The sequence below is a fragment of the Brienomyrus brachyistius genome, chromosome 1 (genome assembly GCF_023856365.1).
Source record: "Brienomyrus brachyistius isolate T26 chromosome 1, BBRACH_0.4, whole genome shotgun sequence".
Classification (NCBI taxonomy): domain Eukaryota; kingdom Metazoa; phylum Chordata; class Actinopteri; order Osteoglossiformes; family Mormyridae; genus Brienomyrus; species Brienomyrus brachyistius.
This window is the reverse complement of record NC_064533.1, coordinates 30,414,317-30,441,682: the sequence shown is the minus strand read 5'-3', so window position 1 is coordinate 30,441,682 and position 27,366 is coordinate 30,414,317. Positions and strand designations below refer to the sequence as shown.

The window sequence follows — 27,366 nt, the reverse complement described above, 5'->3', positions numbered from 1 at the left end:
GAACTTGAATTCATCTCTAGAGGAATGTCTCAGATTGAATGGAGCTCATTCCAAGATAATAGTTCAGGTCTTTGTAGTGTCATCTAGCATTGTATCCTCGAGACAGAAATACAGTTTAGTTATTTAAGAGATGCCAGTTGATGAGCATTGTAACGCCTATGATAGTTATCATGCTTATTGCTACTTATTGCATTTAGTCCAGGTGTTAGGAGCCCCCATGCTGATTGATACCCCCTTGCTCCTCCAGGTGCCCCGCACTGCCATGCAGGCAACGCTGGCTCTGCCCCCTGGGGACATCTACAACCTGACTGTGACAGCATGCACGGAACGCAGCAACAATACATCCACACCGCACATCATCAAACTGGGTCAGAACCACTGCACCACTACAATGCATTAAGTGTCTTCAGTGTGGAGAGATGGTTACAGTGCTTACAGTAACTGTAGTGTAGAGAGATGGTTACAGTGCTTACAGTGTCTGCAGTGTGGAGAGATGGTTACAGTGCTTACAGCAACTAGTGTAGAGAGATGGCTACAGTGCTTACAGTGACTGCAGTGTAGAGAGATGGTTACAGTGCTTACAGTAACTGTAGTGTGGAGAGATTGCTACAGTGGGAACCACTGCTTTAAAGGTTTTACAGTGACATAATAATTAACCTGCCAATTCATTGTTTTCCACAGAGAGTAAAAAACAATAATCAGCCCTGCTATGATCTGCCATCCACCCACCCCCTGGGTAGCAAGTCATAATGCTGGCCTTTTACTAGACTATCTGTATATTTTTTTGTGCAGGCTTTCAGAATTTCATTTTTCAGAAAAAACAGTGTTGAGTGCCCCGCTTGATGTTTCAGTGGGGGGGGGGGGGTGGGGGGGATTTCAGAATTATCCCAACATTTATTAGTTAAAATAAGGCATATTATTTGACATTGCACAGCCCTACTTGGTATCAGTATCAGTAAGTACCAGAAAACATGCATCAGTACTCAAAAAAATGGTAGTGATGCATCACTAGTAGTACTATTTGACCTTTCCCCTATAATGACAGGGATACATCCAGATTTACTTACGTCCTTACTTCTGGGATGACGTATAATGAATATTGATTTTTACATAGCATGTACATAATAGCAAGACTTCCAATAAAAATACAGTAAAACCTCGGATTGAGAGCATAATACATTCCGGAAGCGTGCTCGTATTCCAAAACACTCGTATATCAAAGCACATTTTCCCATTAGAAATAATGGAAACTGAGATGATTCGTTCTGTCACGGGAACGCTCGGGGATCGCGGGCAGAGCGGCGATCGTTCAAGGCGAACGGGCAAGAAGGATGCAGGCAGGCGGAAGTCGGGGATTAACGAGGGTTTAATATACAAACTGGGAGCAGGAGACATGTAACGCCAACTAACATCAATGACAGACAAAGCAAACAGGGGAGACCAGGACTTAAATACACCAGACTGAATGACAGCAAACGGAAACAGCTGGGTACAATTCGGGAAACACACGTGGGTAATCAGGGGGCGTGGCACACACGAGGAGCGGACGAGCCGGGCATGACACGTTCCAAATCCCAAAAATATTTATATAAAAATAATTCATACAAAATATTAAGTAAAAATACATAAAACAAATTAACCTGCCCTTTATCTTTGAAAAGAATCGTGGATGGTGTGAGGGAGTCGAGAGAGAGGAGAAGAGGAGGGTTATTTTGTAGGACAACTTTCACTATAACTAACGGAATCACTGTCACTGCTATCTCTTGGCTCACTGGAATCTTTTTATTTTTGTGTGACTTTAACAAGGAACCTATCAAATCACAGCTGCTTTTGCCTCCTTTTCGATTTCGTGGAAATGTGTCATTGCATTGTCGTTAAACAGACTCATCGCTTGCACTGCTACATCCTTATTCGAGTGGTGCTTTTCTACTAAATTTTGACTATACGAGCGAGGTACGCCGACTGAGACCGAGCATGGGAAATGATTACCCACAATACCGCAGCGAGAGAGAGAGAGAGAGAGAGAAGAACCATTGCAAACCAAGTTACTCGTAATCCGAAGTTTGACTGTACATATATAGGCTGCTCATTAATTTGTGATATTTCACAGAACCGGCTCGTCCAAAGTCTCTCTACGCTGTCAACACGACACACACGTCGGTGTCTCTGCTCTGGGTCGAGGAAGGAATCGTGGATTTCTACCGGGTTTCCTGCAAGCAAGTGGGCCTCAGTAGGAGCACGAAAGTAAGTCACTGTCCTGACATAGTGGCACTGTTTTACATGGATCACTGGAGGTGGATACATAGCTCAGTATATAACTAAGACAAGTTTTTTCATTTATTGGTGTTTCTACGTATATCTTCTTACGTATATCTTGAATTTATTCATCAGACAGTTTTATTCAAAGTGCCTTTTTCTGAGAAATCAAAGTCAGGTGGTCCCTGTCACAATCGGTGGTTTACATTCCTTGTTCTGGAGCCCAACTGCAAACCGGAAACTTCCTGGTCACAGACACAGGATCCTAACACCCTCAGTTTAATAGTACAAGTGCTGATTTCTTAGTCAAGCAGAACAGCTAAAGGTTTTGTAGTTTAGCCATTGATATATATATATATATATCAATGTTTGCTGATTACATCAATATCTGAGTTGTAACACCACAATTGCTCCAGCTAATGTCTTTAAGCTAGGAAAACGTTTTGGAGCAGGGAGCAGTATGGTTATGAGGCTGCACTTAATGATGTGAATGAATCTATTCTTGGCCAAGGGCCAGGTCTGTAAACAGTAGTGGTGGATCAGGGAAGAGGGGAGATTTATATTCCTTAATGAGAGAGCCATGCTGCATGCTTCTAGTGTTTATGTCCAAATGGCTGAAAAGCACCTTAACATGCTTAAGCTTAAGTGATTTACTAGGGTAACCTATTGGGAGGGGCTGTAGCCCAGCCAGTCTGTCCTAGCTTGGGGTGTCCCTTTGAGTCTCCTGCACATTTCCTTGGTTTTTGCACACATCTCTATGGCTGTCCTATATATCTTCACTGCTTTCCAAGATATACCCTTGGTTTTCCTAGACATCTCCTTTGCGTTAGTAGATATTGGCCTGGCTTTGGAATTGAAGTTTTGGTTGGTAGGAAATTATGTGAATTTTCTGAATTTGAATGATGGGATTGTGTTAAACTGTGGCCCTGTCTTACTGGGGTCCTGTTACACTTTTACTGGGAGCTGATTTGATTTACTGGGACCTCTCATTCTCAGTTACTGCTTCACTGGGCTTTAGTGATGACTGTGGTCTTATGAGCCACACAGAGGGGTCTGCTTACCGTTTGTCCCACGTTGACCAGGGGGAGAGGGAAGCCCAAACTGTCCACTCCCATGTGGCAACAGTCTCCAACCTCCTACCTGCCACCACCTACAACTGCAGCGTCACCAGCTACAGCTACAGCACTCCCAGCGAGCCTGCTTATGTGGCCATCTCCACCCAAGGTGGGTTGCTGCCCCCCCCTCCTCCTCCGCTTGGGGATGCTATGCAGGCGTACACAGAGGGGCCCTAAGTGTGAATGAGGCACCCTGCTGCTTTCTAGGTCATAATGACAGTAATATGTTTCTCACTATTTTCCCAAACTGTCTGGCCCCATTTGGCATCTGCCATGGTTTTTTCAGGCCCTGTACTGAGAGGCTTCTGCAGAGGTGTTTCTCAATATGTATACTTGACCGTACTTGTGTTGTCGTGGACCCATTTTATGTCATTTTCCATTGCCGAAGACCAGTTCCAATACTCAAGGACAGATGTACAGGGGATGGTATAAATCCCCAGATGTCGTTCTTGCTCCTCCCCAAATATCAAGGATACATCAGTTGCATCCTCGCTGAATGAGACCAATCCCATGATTCATTGTGGCCCAAGTTCTTTTTTGGGAGGTCAGTTATCAAAACCAGTCTTGCCAAGACCACAAGTGCAATCTTTGCTTTCTTGGTATTGAGAAACACCCGATCTTTAATGAATGCTCCCCCCCCCCACCCTCTTATGGCTGTGGTGTTTTGCTCCTCTGTTACATGCATCCGATCTCATTCCAGCCAGGGAGCTGAATCCCAGTGTGGCAGCCATATCTGCACTAGCCGTCCTCAGCGTCCTCCTCATCAGCCTGCTCCTCTTCATCCTCATCGTGCTCCGCAAGAAGCACATACAGATGTCCAGGTAAGATCATTCCCTTCGAAAACCTCTTGCTGTCTGGAATTTCCACGTGGTTGTAATTCGAATGTTCCTTCCAGCACCATAATGAAACATAATTAGGATTGACTGAGCAAGAGACTAACTGATGTAAATGCACAGGTGCATTGGTCATCAGACCAAAATGCAGGTGTAAATTTTTGCTCGATATACACCGGTGATATTTGCTTGGCCTTTTCTGTGTCACCTGCATATTCTTTACCCAGTGAGACAAATTTGAAATGCAGATTAGATCATTAAACAAAAGGTGTGTGTAAGATTCAGCAAGCAGAAAATTAGGGCTGTCTGTGTAAGTTGCATCTGTGGGACCCGTGACTGGAGGAAGGTAATCAGAGACAGTCACGTCCGCCGGGAGGCTGTCGTGATGGACATCTGTTTGTTCTTTCAGAGAATGTGGGGCTGGGACATTCGTCAACTTTGCCTCCTTTGAGCGAGACGGGAAGCTACCCTACAACTGGTAGGACCCCATTACTCTTACACACCGTCCTCTCAGAACGCCTGTCAGAGAAGAAGGCTTCGACCCAGCCTGGTTTTCGGACAGGATGCCTCACCTTAAAGCCCCCGTGTACTTCATGGATTATTTTGGGAAGTAGATTTCCCACCCTCAGCAGTTTATCTCAGCTCCTGTGCTCAGCTCTTTAAAAGAAAAGAAACGGCCCTCGGTGATATCTAATCCAGTAGCTGGCCATAGCTTCTGAAATGTGGAGAGTGAAATTTTATGGAAGATTAGAGCAAGATGAGGGATTTGTCTGTGTAATGCTTTGCTTACATACTGCTTAAGCATGTCCTAAAGCAACCAGAAAAAACATACATACAAGGTCCGACCCCAAGCAATCTGATCCTCTTAAGGCAGAATGAAATCTTCACACTTTGCTGTTTGGTCTTTTAAATGTGGTTATTTATTTCTATGGATTTTTCATTTGTCCACTGAAAGGTGTGAATAATGAAGAAGGTACAGTAACACTTTATTTAAGGCCATGTTTTTAGTCATTTTTAAACATATTCATAACATGTAATAATGCATTCATAAGGCATTATACAAATGGCTATAAATATTTATCAAAATGAAGAACACATTATAGTCATGTTTATTGTGCATTATACAGTAATTGCCTTATGAAGCTCTCATCTATAATGCACTATATGCATTATAATGGTCAGTATAAGCATTAAGGATGCTTTGTACTGCATTGTGAAGGTATCTATAGTGTATTATAGATGAGAACTTCATAAGACGGTAATAATGCATATAATCATGACTATAATTTGTTATGCCTTTTTATAAATATTTATAGCCATGTTTATAATGCTTTATGAATGCATTACAATGCACTGTGAATGTGTTTATAAATTACTGAAAACTCGACCTTAAGGAGTTACCGAAGGTACATAATGTCAGTTCTCATGATTTTGCTGAAATACTCATTCCAAAAATTGAAATAAGCCATGAATTCCAATTATGACATTCATTCGTTTCATGAAGATCATTGTTTTTTAATTTTTTTAATTCTCATTTTGTGGAGTATTTAAAGGCCAAAACAAAAAGTGTGAGGATATTTACAAAATGATAAAAAAATACAATAAAAACATTGTGCCATTTAGCTCTGACACAGCAATCTGGAGAAAGTGAAACTGGCTGTTCAGTTCTATTAGAAAATATTGCCTAGAGCAGGAAATATTATATATCCCCAGAATACACTTTGCACACACTTCCTGTAAAAATATTTAAAAAAACACCTGTGATATTCAAACCACCAACACAATAAGTGCAGTATAATTATATAAAAATAAAATAATTATATATATCTGGGTCCTCTGGGATGAAAAGAAGGAAAGCCAAACGCTGCATTTTTTGGCCCAAAAATAATCTAATGTATAACAACATACTTTATTGATATGCTCAATTTCTCTGGCTTTATTTTGAAGCCCCTGAAGTATATTACTGCTGAAAGAAATACAAAATGTGCGAGGGACCCGCCTTTCCTGGAAATTAACTTCAGCTGTTTCCAAATTGACCTGCATGGTGAAGTTCATGCTAATTCAGCTGCATATAAAATGCATATAAAATAATCTTAAGAAAATGCATTGTTGTGATTTAATGCATTTCCTTCGTACCTCATTCAGGCTCAGGTGAACGGTAAATGTGCTTTGTTATCTAACATCACTGTAATACATTACAAACACTATCTGTGAATTTACTGATAAGTGATATATGATATTTATCCATTTATGCCCAGCTGGATGGTTACGGACGCGGGAGGTAGATGAAATCTTTCAGAGTAGCGGAGGGTGCTGCGACTCAGGCATAATTAGGCTGGTCTTTGAGCGACGCTCGCTACGGAACAGCCGTCGGTCTCCAGGGAGCCTCCATCACCGCGGCGACACTGCTCTGATGCTGTGTGTGCGGGCTGAGACGAGGCTGAGGCTGCATGATGAATTAACAGCTAATGAGACGTTAATGGAGGACTCTGGTGCTCTCTCTCTCTCTCTCTCTGCCATCCACCGTACTAACCGAGCACCATCTCTTGTCCCTACCTTTACCCCCATCTTTGAACTCCTCAGGCGAAGGACCCTTTTCGCCTTCCTAACTCTCCTGCCATCCTGCCTTTGGACTGATTATCTTTTGGCTTTTTATATTAATCCATGGTAAGTAGCCCTTGACGGCCGACTGCTAGGCTACAGCGTGCCCTCAGCAATCCCCTGGAAGCTCGGCCCTGTTTGCACGCTGGCGGGGGGGGCGGGTCCTCGCTCTGGGAGGGGGGTGGGGCCTCGCTCCGGGAGGGGGGCAGGGCCACACCCAGATTCCAGGAGGCATAACGGGACACATATATGACTTGGAGACTAAGAGCCTGTAGTTGACACCACATTCTTGTTCCCACATTATCTCACTGAGGATCTACGTTATGCTTAAAACTTGTGAACAAATCATTCTGCACCAGAGGTTCTAACTGCTTACATCCGCATAGGATTCTGAGTGAATATTGATGGTGCAATCAAACATTCACTGACAAAGTAGTGGCTAGTGGCACAGCACAAACAATGGAAGGGCTTTTGCTTCAATCCCAAAATGCTGCTTGCATGTATGTGAAGCATTGCAGTGCAACTTTCAGACCATTCCTGAAGCTCTCAGGTTTAGTGGCTGGCTGCTAAGGGCCTGGTAGGTGGTTCAGTCACATCCTTCCCTTGCTTATTGGCTTAGGGTTTGACATGTCTAGTGCTTTGATTGGCTGGCTGTAGTCATGTGGATCAGACATAGTATGATTGCCGTTTATGACATCCCTGGATTTCTCAATCGTCTTGAGCACAGAATAACTTTGGACTAAATATCATCTGAAATCTTTCCCCTCTCGGTTTCCTGCAATTATATGCCTTCATGCCACCATTATATATAATACTGTGTTATTCCTAAGTGATTGTTAAGTAGGAATATGTCTAATACCATAAAGGATACTACAGTTTTGCAAATAACTGTGCTAACAGAACCACATGACCAAAATGCTTCTTTCTATGCAAATGTACTGACTGTGTTGTTAACCTTAATTTTGTTCCGCTTATCATCAAAATCTTTCATTTTTAATTTTAGGAGCAAGACTGCCTTAAAGAAGAGGAAACTGACATGGTAAGTCTGCACAAGAGTGTAGGTTTGCGTTCAGCATTGGTAGGGGTCAAATCAGCCCCTAGGGCCCACCCCCATACACTCCCAGAAAAATGGTAGGGACAGGCCCATACCATCTGTACATAAATCTACGACCTTGAGTCTGCATATGTGTGAATGATCACCATGAAACACAAGGACACTCACGCACACTGGGGTTCAGTGAAGCTTCACATCCCACTCAGATGGTGGAAATCACACAGCCAGTCTCCTCCGCATGGTGTGTCAGTGGATGGTGGAGAGGACGTCACCATGCATGTGTCTGTGACTGGCTGCTGCTCATTCAGTGCACCAAACAGCAGCCAGATGGATGAGTAGGTGTGGAGTTTCAGGCTCCATGCTCGACATCCGGCTGCTTTCAGAGCCGTGAGCAGGAATGACCCCCCAGCTCTGAGTGTGCCAGCTCACCCCGCTATGTTTATATAACACACAGGCCTGTGGGTTTGACTGCCCTCCCGCTTCTTTGTAGACTTTGCACGTTCTCCTCGTTTTCGTGTGGGTTTCCTCCAGGAACTACACCTCCCTAAACATGCAGCTTAGACAGACTGACGTCTACAAAGTGCACGAAACTTATTAATGTGTGTACTTTGCTTCCTGTGAGATGCTCAAGGCTTAATGTGGAGCTGGTCTGGATAAGTGCTTATCGATTATGTTATTTCTGTTGGATTATTACAAAAAATGCATGAAACCAATAGGCTTCACCTGCCATAATTAATGCAAAGAAAGTGAACTGTCTGAAATCCAAAATTACTGTAAATCATTTGTAAAATCCTTTGTTTATTAATGTATAACCATGACAGATGTTTTCTAAACGGAAGTGCACTTTGTGCAAGGTTTCCCTTCAGCTTATCTGTCCTGGTGTTTAAAAGCATAGTGAACTAAGCCAGTAGGACATTGCAGATTACCTTGGGGTGGATTGTGAATTAGCAAATAATTATTACCAAGGTTTTATAGTTAACCTGACGGAGCAGAATGTCAGTAGAAAGTGATAAGGAGGATGAGTTACCACTGCAGCTCAGTGGTGCAGTGATGGTCTTGTGATGGACTTCCAGCATCTCCATTGTAGCAAGCTGCTCACCACATGTTATCTGAGTGTTTCAGGCCTGTGTGTGGCTCAGTGGTTTAGGAGCCTGTGCCTGTGATCAGAAGGTTGTGGGTTCAAGGTCCGTGGCTGTTTGAGTGATTATATCGCCATAAGGCACCAGACCAAGGCTCTTAACCCCCAATTGCTCCAGGCACTGTCTGACCCAGCTTTCTCATTTAAACTTTGCTTTGAATAAACTCGTCTACTAAATAAGTGTAAAAATCACTTTCTTACAGCCTTACGCAGTGAACACAAGTGGCCACGCCTAAATTGAACTGCATTTGGCCAGTTAGGATGGCGTTTGTATTGTGCTTAGAGTCTGCTGCTGTTATCTGCTGATGTAATATGCACTGTTTGGTACACAGTACCGTATTCAAGATATTAGTCATTATTAAAAAATCGACTGCTGACTGATACATTACAAGACAATGAGCTGGAATATATCAGTTGTACCGTACCACCAAATCGTTTAAGTGGAAAATTGGATAACGGCCTTTTGCTAGCAGGAAATTAACATTGCGCAGGTTGTTTACAGTGAAACGTTATTAGGAATCTTGTAATGCACTCCCATGCAAGCATTAATTTATGATGGGCTTGTCATCTGCCACAAATTTTCATGTATCATCCGAAATAAATGTCAGGGCTTGCAAAGACTTGAAGGACTCCACACAAATCACAGGTATTTAATGTGCTTGTAAAAATCCTTTCCTCTACATTTACTGTGGTGACAAAATATATTTGCTTGTAAAAAGTAATCGCTTCGGCGCGGCTGTGACCTTATCGGGGGAAACTGGGGGAGATAATGAAACATGATAAAATGCAGTATGAAAGTCCCCCCCCCCCCCGCCCACATCACCATATGTATGAAAATCCTTATCCCTCGCCTCCAGCCCAGTCCAGCTGGACGACTTCGACACCTACATCAGTGACATGACCAGAGACTCCGCCTACAAGTTCTCTCTGCAGTTCGAGGTAGGAGTCTGCACCTTGCGGATGGCACTTCCTAGACTGGGACTTAAACCAGAGCAAGGAATCCGTTAGAGTTCTAGGGTTTGTTGCTAATACTAACGTTTCATCCAGAAAGAGAAACACCGGAAGTAAAGTGAGGTGAGCGTTACCTCCATTTTATCCTTATACACAGTCAGTAGAATCGGTGAGGGGGGGGCAGCACTTCATTGGGCATCATAAATGTATTGCTGGGGCTCCCCCATGTCTGGCAATACAGACCGGGGGGGGGGGGCAAGGTTACATACTGTCAGGAGGCATTCTTGCTGTGCCCCCTGTACGGATTACTGTATAGGCAATCGATGCTATAGCCCAGGGCCTGTGTAAAATCCCATGGCATAGAGACATAGAGACATACATCCATATACATGTACATAGGTAAACATGGGGTCCAGTATAGTATATGGAGGGGTTTGAATCATGTTAGTTAAGTCAGAGCGTAAGGTGGGGGCCACAGGGTTTGGAGGAGCTCGGCAGCCTGGGGGAAGAAGCTGCCATTCAGTCTGGTGGATACTGTGCGCCTTTTTTTCCAGATGGTGGGGGGTGGTAGGTAGGAGGGGTTTTCTACTAAGCTGGAGGCCCCACGGATACAGCGTTTGAGTAAGTGTACAGAGAGGGGAGGATGGAGGAGAGAGACCCCGGTGATGTTTTCACTATCAGTCTGAGGCTTATCAGATGCTAAACCAGACAGCGATGCAGCTGGTTAGGACACTCTCTGTGGGACCCCTATGAAATGTGGTGAGGACGGGCATGTGTGTGTGGGGGGGGGGCTCGCTCTCCTCAGTCACCACAGATAATAGGGGTAATACCAGTAAACTTGGTGTCTAGAAGTGTCTAGGTTCAGTGATTGGTGATGCTTGGTATTTCTGACTGTCTCTGTGGTGGAGTTGTTGATGGAAAGGCGTGTCCAGTCTACCAGCCCGCAAGCCACTCCATCTTAGATCAGCATGCTCATCATTGCTACTGGTGAGAATCACCACTATTATGTCATCAGCAAACTCCATGACGTGGTTTGAACTACAGGGTGCAATAGGGAGTTAGCAGGGAGAACAGCACTGGGCTGAGCACACAGCCCTATGGGTTGCTAATGCTTATTGTGGTTCTGCTGGACATGCTGCTAAAATGGAATGTCTGAGGTCTTTCACTCAGGAGTAACTTTTGCAGAGGATGATGTTAAAGCCCAACAGATTCAGTTACCTGATCAGCCACTTGGGGACAAATTTGTTAAATGTTGAGTATAGTAGTCAGCATTCATCCGTGTGGGACAGGGCCAGGTGAAGGACTGAGGACATGTCAGTCGATTGGATAGGGTGATGTGCAAATTGGAAGGGGTCTAGTGAGCTGGGGAGTTTGTTTTTCATATGGCCTGTGACTCGCTTCTGGAAGCATTTAATGATGGCTGGTATGATGGTGGCGGCCTTGAGCTTGCAGGAACAGCAGCCTGGGTCAGGGAGATGTTAAAGATGGGGACATCTGCCAGCTATTTCTTCTGCACATTCATTGAGCACAAAACCAGGTATGTTGTCTGGTCCAACAGTCTTGCATGGATTGAATCTGGATGAGGTTTTCCTGCTGTGAATAGACTGAGTACCAGATCATCAGAAAAGGGCATGATCTTCCTCTCTGACACAATGTCCAGTGTATCAAAGAATGTAGAGTCATTCAGCATGTGTTTTTTGAGACTGAATTATCCATAATTCAGGGATCTGAATTTCGGGGTTCCACATGGTCAGTGTTGGCAGTTGAGGGTAGTGATGGCCAAATGAAGCACCACGAACCATTTGCTGTATTATTATGACTCCACTATACACTGGTCTTTCTTCAGAAATGGACTCAAAGCATGCTGCAAAATAAACCAAGAGCACCATCTAGTGGGGTCAAAAAATACAGCAAATGGTTCATGAAGCTTCATTTGGCCATTAGTAGTTGAGGGGGAATCATCCACCCTCATGGTGGTTCTTGTTTTCATGTCGTCTCCTTGCTGATACAGGAGCTGAAGAGCGTGGGTTTGGACCTGTCCCATGAAGCTGCTGACCTTGCTGTCAACCGATCAAAAAACCGATACACCAACATCCTGCCATGTGAGTCACGCAAACACAGAAATACACTTGGTTACACTTAGGGAGACTCGGCCCAATCCGAGTGCTAAGAGGAGAAAATCCCACAAAACACCAAACATGAGAAATATTTCAAATAAGAATTCATCAATAATCCCCACTCTTTTTCATTATGTGCCCCCACACAGTGTTGAATTATTTAAGATATATAAGCTACAGTTACTGTGGGTCTTACAAATACTTCTGCGGGGTCCAGGGTAAGAGATGAGGATCACCCAGCCTTGTTTTTACTACACCACAACCAAAGTGTCATATAGGCACATTGTCTAGAGTGTGTAGTTCCAGAGCACCTACAGCACTATAGAGTTGAAAGCCATTATAATGATGGTCAGCCATCTGCTATGCTCATTAAGTGTCTCGATGCAAAGTCTGTCGCCACTATGAGGCATGTGTGACATTCAGACTTCTGTCCCACTCAGATGACTTCAGCCGTGTCAAGCTACTCTCTATGCAAAACGAGGAAGGATCGGACTACATTAATGCTAATTATATTCCCGTAAGTGTTGCCGCTCTTTAAATCTGTAGTCACGTAGTTTCTGATCCATCAGCTCTGTTATGTTTGAGTGCTTTTTATGCAGAGATCCAGTCCTGATAGCAGCTCTATCACATCCTTGTCGCTCCTTCATACTTTGAGCATCAAGAACACAACATTTCATGACGTTTCTCTTTTGATACCTGACCTGGGGGAAAAGCTTTATTCATAGAATGAATTTCTAAACTGCAACATTCTTTTCAGCCAGGTCTCATGCGAGTTGTACTGCATGTTGTGAGAATATATAGCTGGGATTTGTGTAGTTTCTGTTGACTTGTTGTCGCTAAGGAGTTCGGTTGATTCTCATTTCAAATGATGGCTGACCTTTGACCCTGCAGTCCTTGTGGTTCTGTCTGCAGGGCTACAAGGGCCCCCGGGAGTACATCGCTACCCAAGGCCCACTGCCCGAGACCCGCGACGACTTCTGGAAGATGGTGCTGCAGCAGAAGTGTCGTATCATCGTCATGCTGACGCAGTGCAACGAGCGGCGGAGGGTGGGCCTTGGCGCCTGTCAATCAACCCAGCTGGCCCCTAATTGGCTCTTGGGGACTGTGAACTTCTCAGACGACGGTGTCAGGCACTTAGTGTGGTTCAGCCACACAGTGGAGTAAAATGGAAAAGGCAGAAAAACCCATATATTTCAGCATCTGCTGTGTCATGTTTACAGTGACGCTGCATAGTGGGCATGCCTGAACATGTTTTTGTACTGTAGGTGATAGCCTCCGCCGCGAATCAAGGAAGGTTAAATGATCAGATAGCCTTCTTTATTTGATATTATGTATCGGAATCTTAAGAAGGGATTTACTGGTTATGTCATGCATTAATAATAATAATTGATGCATTCATATTGTAATGCGTTTTATGATGAAGCTAACTGCTGATGCAATGCAATTGATTGAAGTTTTATTACAAAATTTATAGTTGCATGGGTTGTAAAGAAATGTTTGTCATAAACACATTAAATTACAGACAAATATTCAATGCCAAAAATATATAAATCACAATTCTTCTCTCAGTACAATCAAGACCCTGAAATAACTATTCTTTTGCTTTATGGTTGTCAATGCATAGCTCAGATGTACCTTTAAATTCTCCACATTCATCTTGAAATCACCAAAGTCAGTCATGGCTGAACTCAGTAACATGAAGGTTGGTTTGATACGTTTACAGGTGAAATGTGACCACTACTGGCCCTACACCGATGTGCCGGTCACATACGGAGAGATCACTGTGGAGATGTTGTCGGAGAAGGAGTCTCCGGAGTGGACCGTCAGGAACTTTAGACTGAGCTGCGTGAGTGAGACGTTCCCAGCGCTAACAACGTTAAACCGGGGCACCATCCGGAGTGCTTCTGAAAATGGTGATGTCGCTACCCGTGGGACGGTTCAGTGTCGTAATGAGATGGGCCTCAGCGAAAGACGCCAGAGAGCAGAAGCTGCTTTATCTAATCGCATCAGAGATCAATTTCACCGCTGAAGCCTTATTGCAGATTCCAGCAACAGGATCCTTGATCATCGGATGCAGGAAAGGCATCCATAAATCAATGGCCGATAGTCTTGCGAGATGAGGAGCCTCATCGTGGGCTGGCTAATCATACGCAGGCCTGTATAGAGCGAGGGGGTGGGGGGCAGGGCAGGGATGCTGTTTGTTCTTCATTGTTGGGATGGTGATAAATTGCATAATGGGACAGTATGCCACCGCTCCATAATGACGCACGAAAGCCACGGTTTCTCACACTAACTTTTACCACTGGCAGTCGGTAACATCACCTTCCACATTTCAGTCATGGTATGTTAGGTAAAATTCATTCAGGAGAAATACACCCCCTAGTGGCTGTTCAATGTATCATATTAAATGAAATGTTTCATATCAGGAATACTTCGGCATTCATATCTTTGCTTCAAGATGGACATTGCCCCCCACCCCCGCATCACAGCAGTCCTCTCTCTATGTGCTGCAGGCAGATGAGACTCAGGACGTCCTGCACTTGAACTACACGTCCTGGCCAGACCACGGTGTTCCCACCATCAACGCCATCGAGAGCATTTTGCAGTTTGTGCACATTGCGAGGCAACAGGCAGTAAAATTGAAGGGTCCCATCATCGTACACTGCAGGTAGAGTCACGCTTGCACCTGTCTGCACTCTTATACACTAGTGTATATACACTAGCCCCATCCTCCGTGACCCTGAATAGGATAAGCAGTTACAGAAAGGATGGATGGATGGATGGATGGACATTCAAACAAGTCACTAACATACATCAAGGTTGGGCTGGGCTATATGTCAAAATATTTAACTGTAATAACTTGTTTTTCCATATTAATCAATATTGATAATTATCACAAGATAATTCATTATAAGTCATTATTTCTTTACTGCAAAGCCATTTTTCCTTAAAATTCCCTTAGAATTCCCCTTAATCTAATTAAGAACATGAAAAAACACAAACTGAATGGGCTACAAACTACAATCTAATTTTAGTAAATATATCATGCAACAATAAACTATAAATGGTTTTTATATAACCGATATGTCGACTTTTCGGCATATAAATTTGAATAATTTAGTTAATGAGAAACTTCCACAGACTCTTAATAAGGAACACCGCTTAATAGTGTGCGTTAGTCTATCAGATCACAGAAAGGAATGCAGATTTTACCAATCATACTGCAGTCTTTTAAGAACAGACACCCAACAAACTCAAAGTTGGTTGAGTTAGTGGAGCATGGAACATGTATAAGACAGGTGCTCCCTTAAAGGAAGCTTCAAGTGTCGGTGAAGAGTCACAACATCTTTTAAAAAGGTGATATTGCAGATAAACAAGGTAACAACGTCATGGTGTGGTGGCACCTTTTGCAGTTTGAAGTCCGACGCACAACAGACTAGTGCTGCGTACGGTAAACGCTGCCGGAAACTCAGGCCAGCTGAGCAGTGTGAACTGCCAGGCCGTGTGGTTGGAAAGGTCAAGAAACCCTGACCTACTAGTTCCCTTGCCTGCCACTACGCTTCCGTGCATTGGCTCATTTCATGGCCAACCTCAGGGTAGGATTACAATAAGCATTATCGTGACAGCAAATCTCTTGTCTCTCTCTAGTTCGGGATGATGTGATGTGGATGGTGTGAGTCAGGCTGATGAAACCTTACCTTCCCTCACAGTGCCGGAGTGGGTCGCACAGGAACCTTCATTGCTCTGGACCGGCTGATGCAGCACATGCGGGAGCACGAGTTTGTTGACGTGCTGGGCCTGGTGGCAGAGATGCGAGCGCATAGGCTGTGCATGGTGCAGACGGAGGTAAGGGCCCATACCTGATATTTGCTATTAGGGTTTTATAAATGGGTAACTGTATGAAAAATGGAGTCAGTCAAGGCTTTGCCAACATGAAAAGAAACTGCCCAGTTCACACAAAGGATAGGAAGAGTGGCCATTAACGGACCAGGGATCGACCAGAAGATTTCTAGTTTAATTCCCCTTGTGTCAGCTACTTAGTTAACCTAAATCATCCCAGTAAGATATCAAACTGTATGAATGAAATTGACGCTTTAGATAGGTGTCTGCCAAAAAATGTAATTCTATTATTGGCCTGTGAAAGAATCATTATGACATAGTGTTGTTGTTAACAGCAAATATAAACATATTTTTCCATGTACAGTGCCAAACAAATGCAGTGAACAAACACATTCTGTCATTAAACATAACTGCTGAATATGTTCATCATTAGCAATATAGTGATAAAAGCTCATTGCTCACCTCTGCCCCCTGCTGGTTTGGCCCACTCCTAACAACATCTGCCTTCCCTACAGGAACAGTACGTGTTTATCCATCAGTGCGTCCAACTGATGTGGAGGAAGAAGCAGCAGACAGTCACTGGCGACGTCGTCTACGAGAATGTCATCAAGTCGTAATCGTGGAGTCCTGCAGTGTGAGCCATTCTGAATGCAGCCATTTGTTATGATAAATATGCGCGATGAAAAGCACAAAAAAGAACCAGAACTGGATTTGAATAAATTACTTAACTTGTAAATTATTTCCCCCAGAAATTCATTCAGGGGAGTGAATCACTGATGTAATCAGGCAGTGAACTGAGAAAGTGCTATTCAGTTCTTGGAAAAAAATAATAAAAGTATGAGCAATAACAATAATTGTTTATGTTTTTCATGTCTTGCCTGACAGGTTGAAGTGATTCATCTGCCCTCCCCTGCTTCAGGCTTTCGTTCTCTGCCCAGAGATTTGTTTAATCATCGATGCCAAAAATGAACACAGAAAAGAGAAATAGCGCTTTCGTTTAAAACTGGAGGACGCCTGGGAAGGAATCTTGCCTTAAAGGAGCATTTATTTACTGAAAACTTTTGGTTTTTGGGATATTTTTCAAAGTCGCCTTAGTCAGAATATATTTAAGAAAACTTCTGGCCTATCCAGCAAAATGAACTGTCCCCCACAAAGATATTTCACTCTTGTTGAACAAGAAGCATCAGAACTGGAACACCTTTGACACCAATCAAGAGAGTCCCTCTAGTGGCACATGAGTGGAACTGAAGGTCAGTCAGCAGCATCCTCTAAATATTCATTTTAATTTGCCAAAAAAAAAATTTAAATCCCATGTTTCGGAAATGGCATCACATCACCACAGTGCAGTGTTACAGCAAGTTCCATAGGAAGCATCACATATAATGGCATCTGGTTCACAGTTGGCTGGTTATGTGTGTAAACATTTATTTAGCCTTTTCAGCACCTGAAACCTATCTGTGCAAGATTTTAGTGGAAACCAAACCGCAATATTCAGTCACACTGCCAGTGGTTTAAGGTTCTATGAAGGTAAGAAAGGCCACCAGAGGGTGCCAGTGAGAGCCCCCTGCATTGCTCTGTTATGGTGGCCGGAAAGGAGAGGGCCTGGTTCCCAGGAGTCTGTGGCTAAGGGAGGGAGGCTGTAAAGAGATATTTTCCTGTGTGACACAAGAGCTGTGTGAACTGAAAGCCCCCCCCGAGCAAACCCAGGAAACCACTGTCCCTCTACTGTCCCATAGCCTGCAGGACACCCGCCTCCCTGGTCATGTGAGTAACAGCCCCCAGGGGGGAGTGTGGCGGAATGGGAGGCTTTCAGGATGCTTCCCGTCATGTGAGGTTACGTATCTCCAGTTGGATAACAGCTCATCTTCAAACTTGTGCAGTCAGGACACTGTAATCACTTGCATATGGGCATAATCTAAGCTTTTCCCAAAAATTTTGCAGCAGTAACATAGCATTTTATTATAGAAAAATGACTTGGTTTGCAGAGAGATCTTCAGCGTAACATATTGGCTTAGAGTTTTATTACAAATTTCCGGTTACATCATCCCTAGCTCACTCCTTGCTCCCAGGTTTCCGGCCCTGTTGTCAAAGCAGGGTCTCATACACACGCTTCCTTCACACTGATTATTTTTACCTGGGACACGTTGTCTTGCTTCCCTTCAAGATGGCTCTTCCTGTAAAGAAGCTGCATCTTCATTCAGATCGTCCTAAGCATCATCACCCGGGATACGTAGGTTATGATTATCACGTGAAGCACTTAGCATCGATCGCCTCGGATGAGGACCTGAAAGCGGAGCCTTTGATACAGAGGAATGGCCAGTAGACTCTCACTGCAGAGAAATAATATCCCTCAGTCAATCTTGGACGAGAAGAGAAGCTCGTCGGCCAAAATGGTACGGGACCAATGCGAATCTGGGAGTGTGTGAAAACCACGGCTAATGTAGAGTAGGCAACAAGTTAAGCCACCGGAGAACCTTCCTGCATGTTCCAACGGGCTGCAGCTCTTCCTGTGTGGTGTGTGTGGTGTGTGTTCAATGTGTTGTGGAGTCTGGGGACAGTGCTGAACACCGTTTCTCCCCAATTTAACCGAGTGAACAGCAAAAGGCAGCTGCTCGTCCAGTTCCTAAGTGTGTGGCCGGTACAGTCTGTCACTGGTGCCATTGCTGTGTATCTTTCTGTCATGTCGCTAGAGGGAGGATCCTGTATTACTAGAATAGCTGGGTGATAACTGTCAATGAGTTCAGTGTGTGTGTTGAATAAAGCCTTTCGATATCTGTTCTTATGAGCTGTGGCGCTCAGCGTCCTTCTTGAGTCTTTCTCGAAAAGAGGACACCATTCTAACCATTATGACCAATAGAAAATGGATGCAGCTAGGTAAAATATTAATAGTCAAGGTTCTGAATTGGTATCACTGTGAAGTTTATATAACACAAAACACACTGTGTAATTTTTTATAATACTGTTTATTGTAGAATTCCATAAAATTATTGTGGAAAAGGCACCATGGAAGCTATACACGTACAATTATGAATTACACTAAATGTATTAAATTTCCCCCTGACACATTTCCATATTTTTCCCCGAAGGATCAGTAAATCAATAACCACACAAAAAAGAACAGGACAAGCCATCAAATGACGTTTTCTAAATGAACTTTCCATTCATTTAGAATAAAAATGTGATAGCAGAGAATGGTCCTTGATTAAATCTAGCACGTAACACCATCAACTCCATAGATTTATGAAGAAAAGTCAGCTGTGCAGAGTAAAGCTCAGAGCAACTGCAGCCCAGAATGTTTAGCCACAAATGATCTTCAGTGATGGATATTTAAAATGCGTAAGCTTTCATGTTCAGTTAACACAACATGAGTCCACTTAGTCTTTGTGTGCAGTCTATTTTACAAAGATTCTACACATTCTGATCACCCAGAACTTGATCTTGGCCAACGATGTGGCTGTTTACCAACAGCTCCACGCTAAGTTATAATACTGTGTAAGCGTGGATTCTCTTTTAAACGGTGACATGAGTGTGAAGTTTGGCCACGTTCGACCACCTTCAGCCAGGTCGCAACTAAAAACAGTTCATTGGGCGTGTCAGATTAAATCAGTCTCTACCAGCAGCAATCAGCCCACTGGCTCTAGCTTGTCCAGGGGTCGCCTCATAAAGAACCTGTCACTCAGTTTTCTCCTTGGGGGGGGGGGGGGGTGGGGGGGGATTGTGAGCCTGACTAGCGCTCCCACATGTCACACGTTATGAAATGCCATGGGGCCTTACAGTCTAATGCAGTCAATGTCCATAGTTTTAGGTTGCATTCACTTTAGAAGACAGGAATCAATTACTTTCATTGGACATTTGAAAAGGCAACATTACCAAGGAAGACTAATCGTATACCTACATTAAGCACTCATTTTTGGCTAAGCCTGTACAGCAATTACATTACTAATCTGAAGTGCCCATGTTGCAACACGATGGTCAGTTTCCTAACACTAACACTTTCTACCAAAAAAACCTCTTTGCACTAAAATTCCTGTATCTCGAAGCTTGGTATGAGAATCGGGCACCACTGTGTATGTGGACGGTGACCCGAGCAACCAAGCCACAAGCACACAATAGCCATGTCAACAAGGTGCATTCTGTCACATTGCATAAAAGTATGCTAACAACATCATCGAAATTCCTACCTGCTCATCCAGAGCGTAGTGTTGGATGTGTCCAGAAACTTCCATTTTGTTATAAAAGAATGTGCCACAGGCACCAGTTAAATAAATGCTTATGAAACTCAGTGCAGTAGGATAGCATCTAAGCAAAAGCTTTTTGTTTTAAATTTGAATAATAAAAAAAAAACGTATCCTATTGTTCAGCTCTGTCATTTTTCGATCATCATTTTGCTATTTTGGCATTTCAATGAAATAAATATATTTTCAAAAGAAAAATAATTATATCACAAAATCAGTCATCCTTTAAATATGTCCCAGTAGCGTTTCACTATATTCAACTTTCTCCCACTAGTTCAGTCTAGTATAAACATTCATATTACTTGCTGCATCTATCCTGAATCTTTACCGATAGCCATTAAAGTTTCAGACCGAAACACAGCACCTGTTTCTCAATGCCTATGGGCCTGTACAGATATACAGTATGACACGACTACTACCTCCTGCATTTTTATCTATGCACAACACAGTGTTTCTCTACTAGCGTTTACCCATGGGCGAGTTACGGCTCCAGGCTAACCTGACCGCCACAGTCAGTAAACCTGTGGAGCAAGGCCTTGGGAAGGGGCGGGGCTAGTCATGGCGGACGCTCAGTGACCTCCGCCCTCATCGAAGGACTCCACCCCAGAGTCGCAGGCGGCGTTCAGCTTCTCCTGCCGCCTTCGCATAATTTCCTGCAGCTCAGAACTTGTCGTCTTCTGGCAGAGGGAGAGACAAGCGATTAGGTTTTCAGTAAACGTACCCTTCATACGGGGTCTACCAGATGGACCTGGAGACTGAGATTGAAAGATGTCTTTAATACATGTTCCCTAAACACCGAGTTTACCAGGTGGGCAGGGAGACCCGGATGGATAAAGGCTGAGACGTGTCTGAGCCGCTCGCAACACTGCACGGCTGAGGGGTAGAAGGTACGTGAAACCACACCTGATAAAATCAGACTAGTAAAAGGCCATTAAGTCTCATTTTACTCACACTCATGGGTGAGTCACCCAGTGCTGGGCAGGGTGGCATCACTCTGCTGTAATGTGGCAGCAGACCGATGCCACCCTGGGCAGCTCAGGAGGCTCCATGACACCAGAAGACATCCATCATCTCAGCTCGAACATACCAGAGCAAAAGTGGCGCATTCAGATCCCCTCCAACATAAAAATCCATATACTAGAAACACAGGCCTTCAGTTTTCTGCTATCTCTTCCATCTGCACTTAACTATTGCTGTACTATGTGATTTATTGAAGATGGAGAGGGACTTAGCAAGAGGTAACCTAGCAAGGATCAGGTTTGCATACTCAGGCCATGCTACAGTGGATGTTAAAGGGAGACGTGAAGCACTAGCACAACTATGACAATCTACACTCCCTGGCCAAAAAAAAAAAGTTGCATACTTCTCATTGAACCAGCTTTAGCTTTATGGAGGAGAGATTACGGCGTGAGATTCACCTTGGCGTTGTTTCGACAAGCTTATGCGATGTCTCGACATTTACTTTGATCCAGATTTGCGTTAATTTTTCACTAAGATCTTGCATTGATAACAAGAGTGTCTAAGCACTCCACGAACTCTTCTCCAACAGATCCACTTGCAGTGGGGTTAAGGTCAGGGTTCTGTGGTGGTCAACTGATGTGTGGAAATGGTTCCTCATGCTCCCTGAACCACTATGCTACAATTCAAGCCTGAAGAATCTTGCCATTGTTGTCGTGGAATTTCGCCGGTGCCGTTGGGGAAGAAAAAAGTCCATTGAAGGGATAACCTGACATTCAGAGCATCCCAGTACTCATCTGACTCCATTTTATAGCTGCATAAAGTTGCTGTGCCTAAACCAGACCGACTGAAACAAATAAGCAAATTTACTTATTTAAATAGTGACCCTTTTTGGCCAGGCAGCGTACCACTGGTTGGACAGTCAACGGAGTCTGTAGGCTGGATTCAATCAGACGCATGTGACGACTATCAGCCATGTCTGCATGTAGAAGAACATCTCTTAGTGAGAAGCTTCAAATCCGCTGTCATCTAAAAGATCATGGCTATTGCGCTGGGACTTTATTCTGGTAACAATTTGCATAATGTTGCCTGTTACTTAACATTTGGCAGGAATGGTGTATTATTATTATTTTTGGTTAAGTCTTATAATGAGTAGTGATGAAACACTGCAACTGCTTGGAACTTCATACCACAAATGAATACAGGTTTGGTGGGGGAGGGTATTTAGAAGTTATTGCCGCAGTGAAAGGAAAAAAGTCTGCAGAATACTCTACCGAGACCACATCATGCCTTTGAACCCAGCCAAATAGAGCAGTCATCCCTGTACACACACAATACCTGCATGCTTTCCACCAACAGATCATACGAAGATTATAGGAGATCATAGGAAGTCAGACGAAAATCTGCAGACAGACGGTATGGATTATGGGAATGGGGCACTTCTGGTGATAATCTGTACAGCTCTTGTACAGAATCTAGAAGGGCTTCTCAGTCCACAGAGGCAGCCAAACATAACATACAAGTTATTAGGTGTATGATCACTGTATTTAGTACATCCCACCACTAGAGGCAGTGGACTGATAATTTTATTAACTTAATCATTTAAAGCTAATGCACTTGAAACAGTATTGGTTAACCAAAATTCCATTCTTGTTTGCTATGTAGTAGGAAAAATGTAGAATGCAAAGTGTCTATGAGAGAGTATTCTGCGAAATTCCAAAGTATTCAACCGACGGACGCCATACTACGCCAGGGGGCCACTGGAGCTCAGTATTTGTGCCAAGATGACAGAGGATGTGCTGTACAAATGTTAGCAGAAAACGACACCCAGTTACATAATTTGACTCAAATATATATATATATATATATATATATATATATATTTTTTTATTTTTTTTTTTTTATTTTATTTTTTTTTTTTTTAAAGGGTTTTACTTTTTGCAGGGTTCAAGCAACGTCATTGGTAAACATCCGGGTCAGGTAATCTACAAGTTGGCGTCTGCAGTGTGCCCAGGTGCATTTCTACTCTTCTCATGCATACACACAGTCCATGCTACATTAATTCTCGAGTTGAAGGCTTCTAATGAAATTCAGTATGTTCTATATAAGTATTTGAGTTTGGACGCACCCATTACCGCAGCTCTCTTTTAGCAAAGCTAAACCAAGAAACAATAACCCTTATTTTCTTTTGATTTCCAAGTGAACGAGGAGCAGATCCAGTCCCTGACCGATAAGGGGGCATGTCGGAGCCCAGCAGATTGGCACCAGCTTAAAAACCTTGCCACAGTTAGCATATAGTCCTGGGAAATATTAAATATTTTAAATGTATCGCCTCCTGGATGACGGAGCTGGTGGACCAGGCCCCTCACCTCAAGAGCGGCCTTCTGCACGGTGACCTGGCTGTAGACTCGCGGTCCGTCGTCTGGGCACACTGTCTTCAGCTCGTCTTTACTCAGTGAGAAGAGCTGAGCCCCAGTTAGCACGCCCAGGCTGTTGATGGTGCTGAGGAGGAAAGGGGGGGGGGGGGAGAGAGAGAAGGGAGAGTGGCCTGTCATTGGGGGGGGTCATGCTGCTCTATCCGGCTATACCCTCCTCTGAAAGGCCACTGATGTTTCATAGAATTAATGTTTATGTTACGTTCTGAGAGGCTAACAATGAGAAATACAGACCTATGAATACGTAAGAGTGCTTAACACAGCTCAACATGGCACGAGAGTTTATGTTCAACATAATCACGCCTTTCCTAAAGTGTGCTGGTCCAGCGCGTAGTCTCACTCACACGGGGCTGAAGCCCTTGACCTGCAGCCAGCCCCGGACCTCCTCAGGGCCGGAGTCATAGGTGATGCTGGTGGCGGCCGTGGTGCAGCCTCGCGGAGGGATCTGCATCTTCTTCTGAGCACTGCGGCCCAGCGTCAGGCGGTGCATGAGCTCATCCTGCACCTCCTCCATGTTGGACTTCCTTCCTGCCAGACCAAATGAGCCAATCACCTCACTTGCATTTTATTTACCCAATTCTCTCCTCCATAGACACCTACAGTCAAAGTGTCAAAAATACAACAATATTAAACAGGTAAATGCTGCAGACACACTCAGAAAAACTTATAGTAATTCAATCAGCCTGAGAGGAAAAAGTACACACTAAGGATGAGTACGTTTAAGAGGTATTTCTAAATATACATTATTTTGGGAGTGATCGTTATATATTCAATAAGAATAATTAGCCATCCAATCAATTTGGCCGGGAGAAGGGGCGGGACTCACTGTTGATTGGCGGCTGCCGGTCCACCTGCCGCTGTTCCCGCATGGTGACGCTGCTACTGCTGTCACTCACACCCGTGCTATTGTGCCGTCCTGTGCTGGCAGGAGAAGCCCTCTCCTCAGTGTGGGCGGGGCTCACAGTAGCTGCTGGGGGTGGGGGAGGGGTAGGCATCCGGACAGGGGCGGAATCGCCCGGAGGCGGAGTCGGGGCAGCAGAGACGGGGCTTGCGGACGGGTTCGAGACATAATCGGTCCTCTGTTTCTGTGGAAATAAAGACTTGAAGACCAGCTGCATCATCAAAACAACATCGCTATAAATCACAAATGTACCGTAATTTACTGGGTGTATCACGGGTCACTAACCAAAAACGAGATTAAAATATCAAAATGCTTAAAAGTCTCTGTTCAGAACAAAAGTAGTACAGGCACTGAACTAAAGATGAACAACTTAAATATAAATATATATTAATTAATTTATTTTATACCATGCTCTATTGACAGAAAAAGGCAATGATACATTTCTCATTATCATATATCTCAAAATCAGTATTAATAAACCTGTAATAGAGCCACACAAAAATATATACTCAGCATGCAGCTTTAATAAGCAGCAATATTTCATGACAAACTGCTCCACACTGATCATTAATGCATACGTACGGAGTTCCACAGCAGTATCTCAATTACCTCGTTTAACTCGCCGAGCAATTGCTAGCAAGGGGAGAATGAGAGACACAGAGGAATGACAGTGTGCACGGTGTGGCGGGGGGGGGGGGGGGGCACAGCACACCAACTTCAGGGCAAGAAAGCAGAAGCCACCGCAAACCTCGAGGGCACAGTAGATAAGACCAGCCAGAGCAGAAGAGCAGCAATGAAACTCAGCCACAGTAAGTGCTGCTGGCCAGAGGTGGAAGGGCTTCTAGGTCAAGTCATGTGGTCTAAATCACTGTTTTTCACCTGGTCCCCGAGGATTGGCTTAGGAAACACTGGTCTAAATATTTACCCTGCATATGCTCTATTTCCCTCATGAGAAGTCAAATAATTAAGGCATCATACTTGTACTTCTCAGCCGTATCAACTGGACCAAAAACGTTCAGAGCATCACATGTTGTGTAACAACAGGGAGAGCAGATCACCACACATTTCATGCCTGAACTCAAATCTACCAAATCAAGTCACACAGCAACACTACCTAAGCAAACACCTATGACTCCATTTAGGGACAAAGGAAGAAGACTTAGAAGATCCTAAGTTCACACAAACAGCCCTACCTTGAACAACTCAAACTCCTTCTTTGGCATCATGAGCTTTTAAGAGCGAAAGGCAAAATGGAGGGATGTTTTGGATTCTGGGAGCACCATTGGCGTATGCATGCGTGGTAACTGTTTCTTATGGCGTGAAAATGTACTGGCGGATGCTGAGGAGCAGGGGGCAGCCGCTCACCTGGAAGGTGTGGGTGTAGACGGGGTCGCTCCGGCCCAGACTCATGTCCACTGCCCTGCTGATCTCCAGGATGTTGTTCGGCACGTACCCAGAAGCCCCAGTGGCACTGCGCACCTTCCACCACTGCTTCCTGTCATCCAGTACCTGCGTGGCACACAGAAACTACATGTTATCTAAGTATATATCTTCATACATCTCTGAGATTACTTATACATCTTAAATAAATGTTTTTTTTTAAGTACAGCTCATTTTGTCTTCTTAGGTAGGCTCGCTACTAGGCGAAGAGGCTCACATGACTACATCTGTAAGGTTCTAGCCTCTTTCAGTAATGGTGATCACACAATTACCTTCAATTACTTCAGGCTATGAATCATTTTCATTAGAAATGTGAATTATACCTTGAAAATTAAAGTCATTAATGCCATACATTAAAGAATAAAGCACTTTTTACTACTAAGGTACTGAGAAGATAATTACAAGGTGTAACTATTATTAACTGCACAAAAATATCCAGTAAGAGCATTATAGTCAAGGAAGCCCACATTGAGGTGGGGCTGCGCTCACTAAAGCCCGTCACTGACCAGCAGTGCGCAGAGACTTTTTCAGTGTCAGATGCTGAAAGCCTCTGACATGCACACAGTAAAGGGGACCCCAGTACCTTCAGAGGAAGGAACTTTTAATGGCTTGGGCAAAGGGGGCAGGCTCCTTAATGTCTTGATAATTTTTCATGACTTCGATACACACACACACACACATACACACACACACACATACACACACATACACACACACGCACACACACACACACACACACACACACCTCCCTGAGCTGTTACCTCCACTACTTCATCCTTCAGGACTGACAGCTCTGTGCTGTTTCTTGCCACGAAGTCGTATTTGGATTTGGCGTAGTTCTTTGGTTGGATGGCGCCGGGGGCCTCGTGGTTCCTGTAGAACACGTACAGGTTCACCTGCCATGTATGATGAATGAGGGCTTCTCACAGGAATGTGTGAGGCTGTTAATAGCCAGTTATATATTAAGGCTCTGATCTGCCACCTCGTCCCCCATCCAATCCCTACCCCTCTCACACCCACCAACCACTAAAATTTCAAGCTTTCACAACACTATCCCCACCTTTCCAAAAAAATCTATTGAAAATATCTATTAAAGGCCCAACTTTGTGCAACCTGTCTCGATATAATCATGTGCCACCACTAAGTGACACTGCTTCACTTTTGGAGCATTCATCTGAAAATGAAATGGGCCCCAGATATACAATGATCCTGGGAAGTTTGAAAAAGATAAAAGATCCATCAAATACTTGTTAAATACCTGTTACTTCATCCATATTCTGCTTTTGTGATATAGCAATAGTATCCATTAAATACTTTTTGAGTTATGTTCACAAGGTCAGACGTCATCTGCAGTTACTCTTCCCTTTGTATCCACTATACAGTGATACTTTTAATTGGGAGGAGGCCATCCGGCCCATCAAGCTCATCTGGGGAGAACTTAACTAATAGCATAAAGATGTTAAAATATTATCTAGCTCTGATTTAAAGGAACC

General features: G+C 43.9%; 2 protein-coding genes across 8 annotated transcripts in view; one reads left to right on the top strand and one right to left on the bottom strand.

The window, feature by feature from the left end:
* LOC125751100 (receptor-type tyrosine-protein phosphatase O-like) overlaps positions 1-18,687 on the top strand; it is a 49,698-nt gene extending 31,011 nt beyond the window's left edge. For 2 of the 3 annotated variants that reach the window (XM_049029646.1, XM_049029661.1), the window contains 16 exons: positions 248-368; positions 2,111-2,244; positions 3,339-3,480; positions 4,072-4,192; positions 4,614-4,682; positions 6,788-6,871; positions 7,809-7,844; positions 9,855-9,936; positions 11,960-12,050; positions 12,506-12,582; positions 12,978-13,112; positions 13,789-13,911; positions 14,579-14,733; positions 15,776-15,911; positions 16,421-16,539; positions 16,791-18,687. In XM_049029646.1, coding sequence (XP_048885603.1) covers positions 248-368; positions 2,111-2,244; positions 3,339-3,480; positions 4,072-4,192; positions 4,614-4,682; positions 6,788-6,871; positions 7,809-7,844; positions 9,855-9,936; positions 11,960-12,050; positions 12,506-12,582; positions 12,978-13,112; positions 13,789-13,911; positions 14,579-14,733; positions 15,776-15,911; positions 16,421-16,522 — 1,608 coding nt within the window. In that variant the 3' untranslated portion in view covers positions 16,523-16,539; positions 16,791-18,687. The remainder of the gene's footprint in view (positions 1-247; positions 369-2,110; positions 2,245-3,338; positions 3,481-4,071; positions 4,193-4,613; positions 4,683-6,787; positions 6,872-7,808; positions 7,845-9,854; positions 9,937-11,959; positions 12,051-12,505; positions 12,583-12,977; positions 13,113-13,788; positions 13,912-14,578; positions 14,734-15,775; positions 15,912-16,420; positions 16,540-16,790) is intronic. The other variant, XM_049029655.1, reaches the window with a different exon arrangement.
* Positions 18,688-18,849: 162 nt separating this feature from the next.
* The window catches only part of eps8a (epidermal growth factor receptor pathway substrate 8a), a 44,974-nt gene continuing 36,457 nt past the window's right edge, over positions 18,850-27,366 (bottom strand). For 4 of the 5 annotated variants that reach the window (XM_049028102.1, XM_049028115.1, XM_049028134.1 and 1 more), the window contains 6 exons: positions 26,635-26,746; positions 25,799-25,942; positions 24,359-24,617; positions 23,877-24,060; positions 23,467-23,599; positions 18,850-20,817 (listed from right to left, as the gene is read on the bottom strand). In XM_049028102.1, coding sequence (XP_048884059.1) covers positions 20,710-20,817; positions 23,467-23,599; positions 23,877-24,060; positions 24,359-24,617; positions 25,799-25,942; positions 26,635-26,746 — 940 coding nt within the window. In that variant the 3' untranslated portion in view covers positions 18,850-20,709. The remainder of the gene's footprint in view (positions 20,818-23,466; positions 23,600-23,876; positions 24,061-24,358; positions 24,618-25,798; positions 25,943-26,634; positions 26,747-27,366) is intronic. The other variant, XM_049028109.1, reaches the window with a different exon arrangement.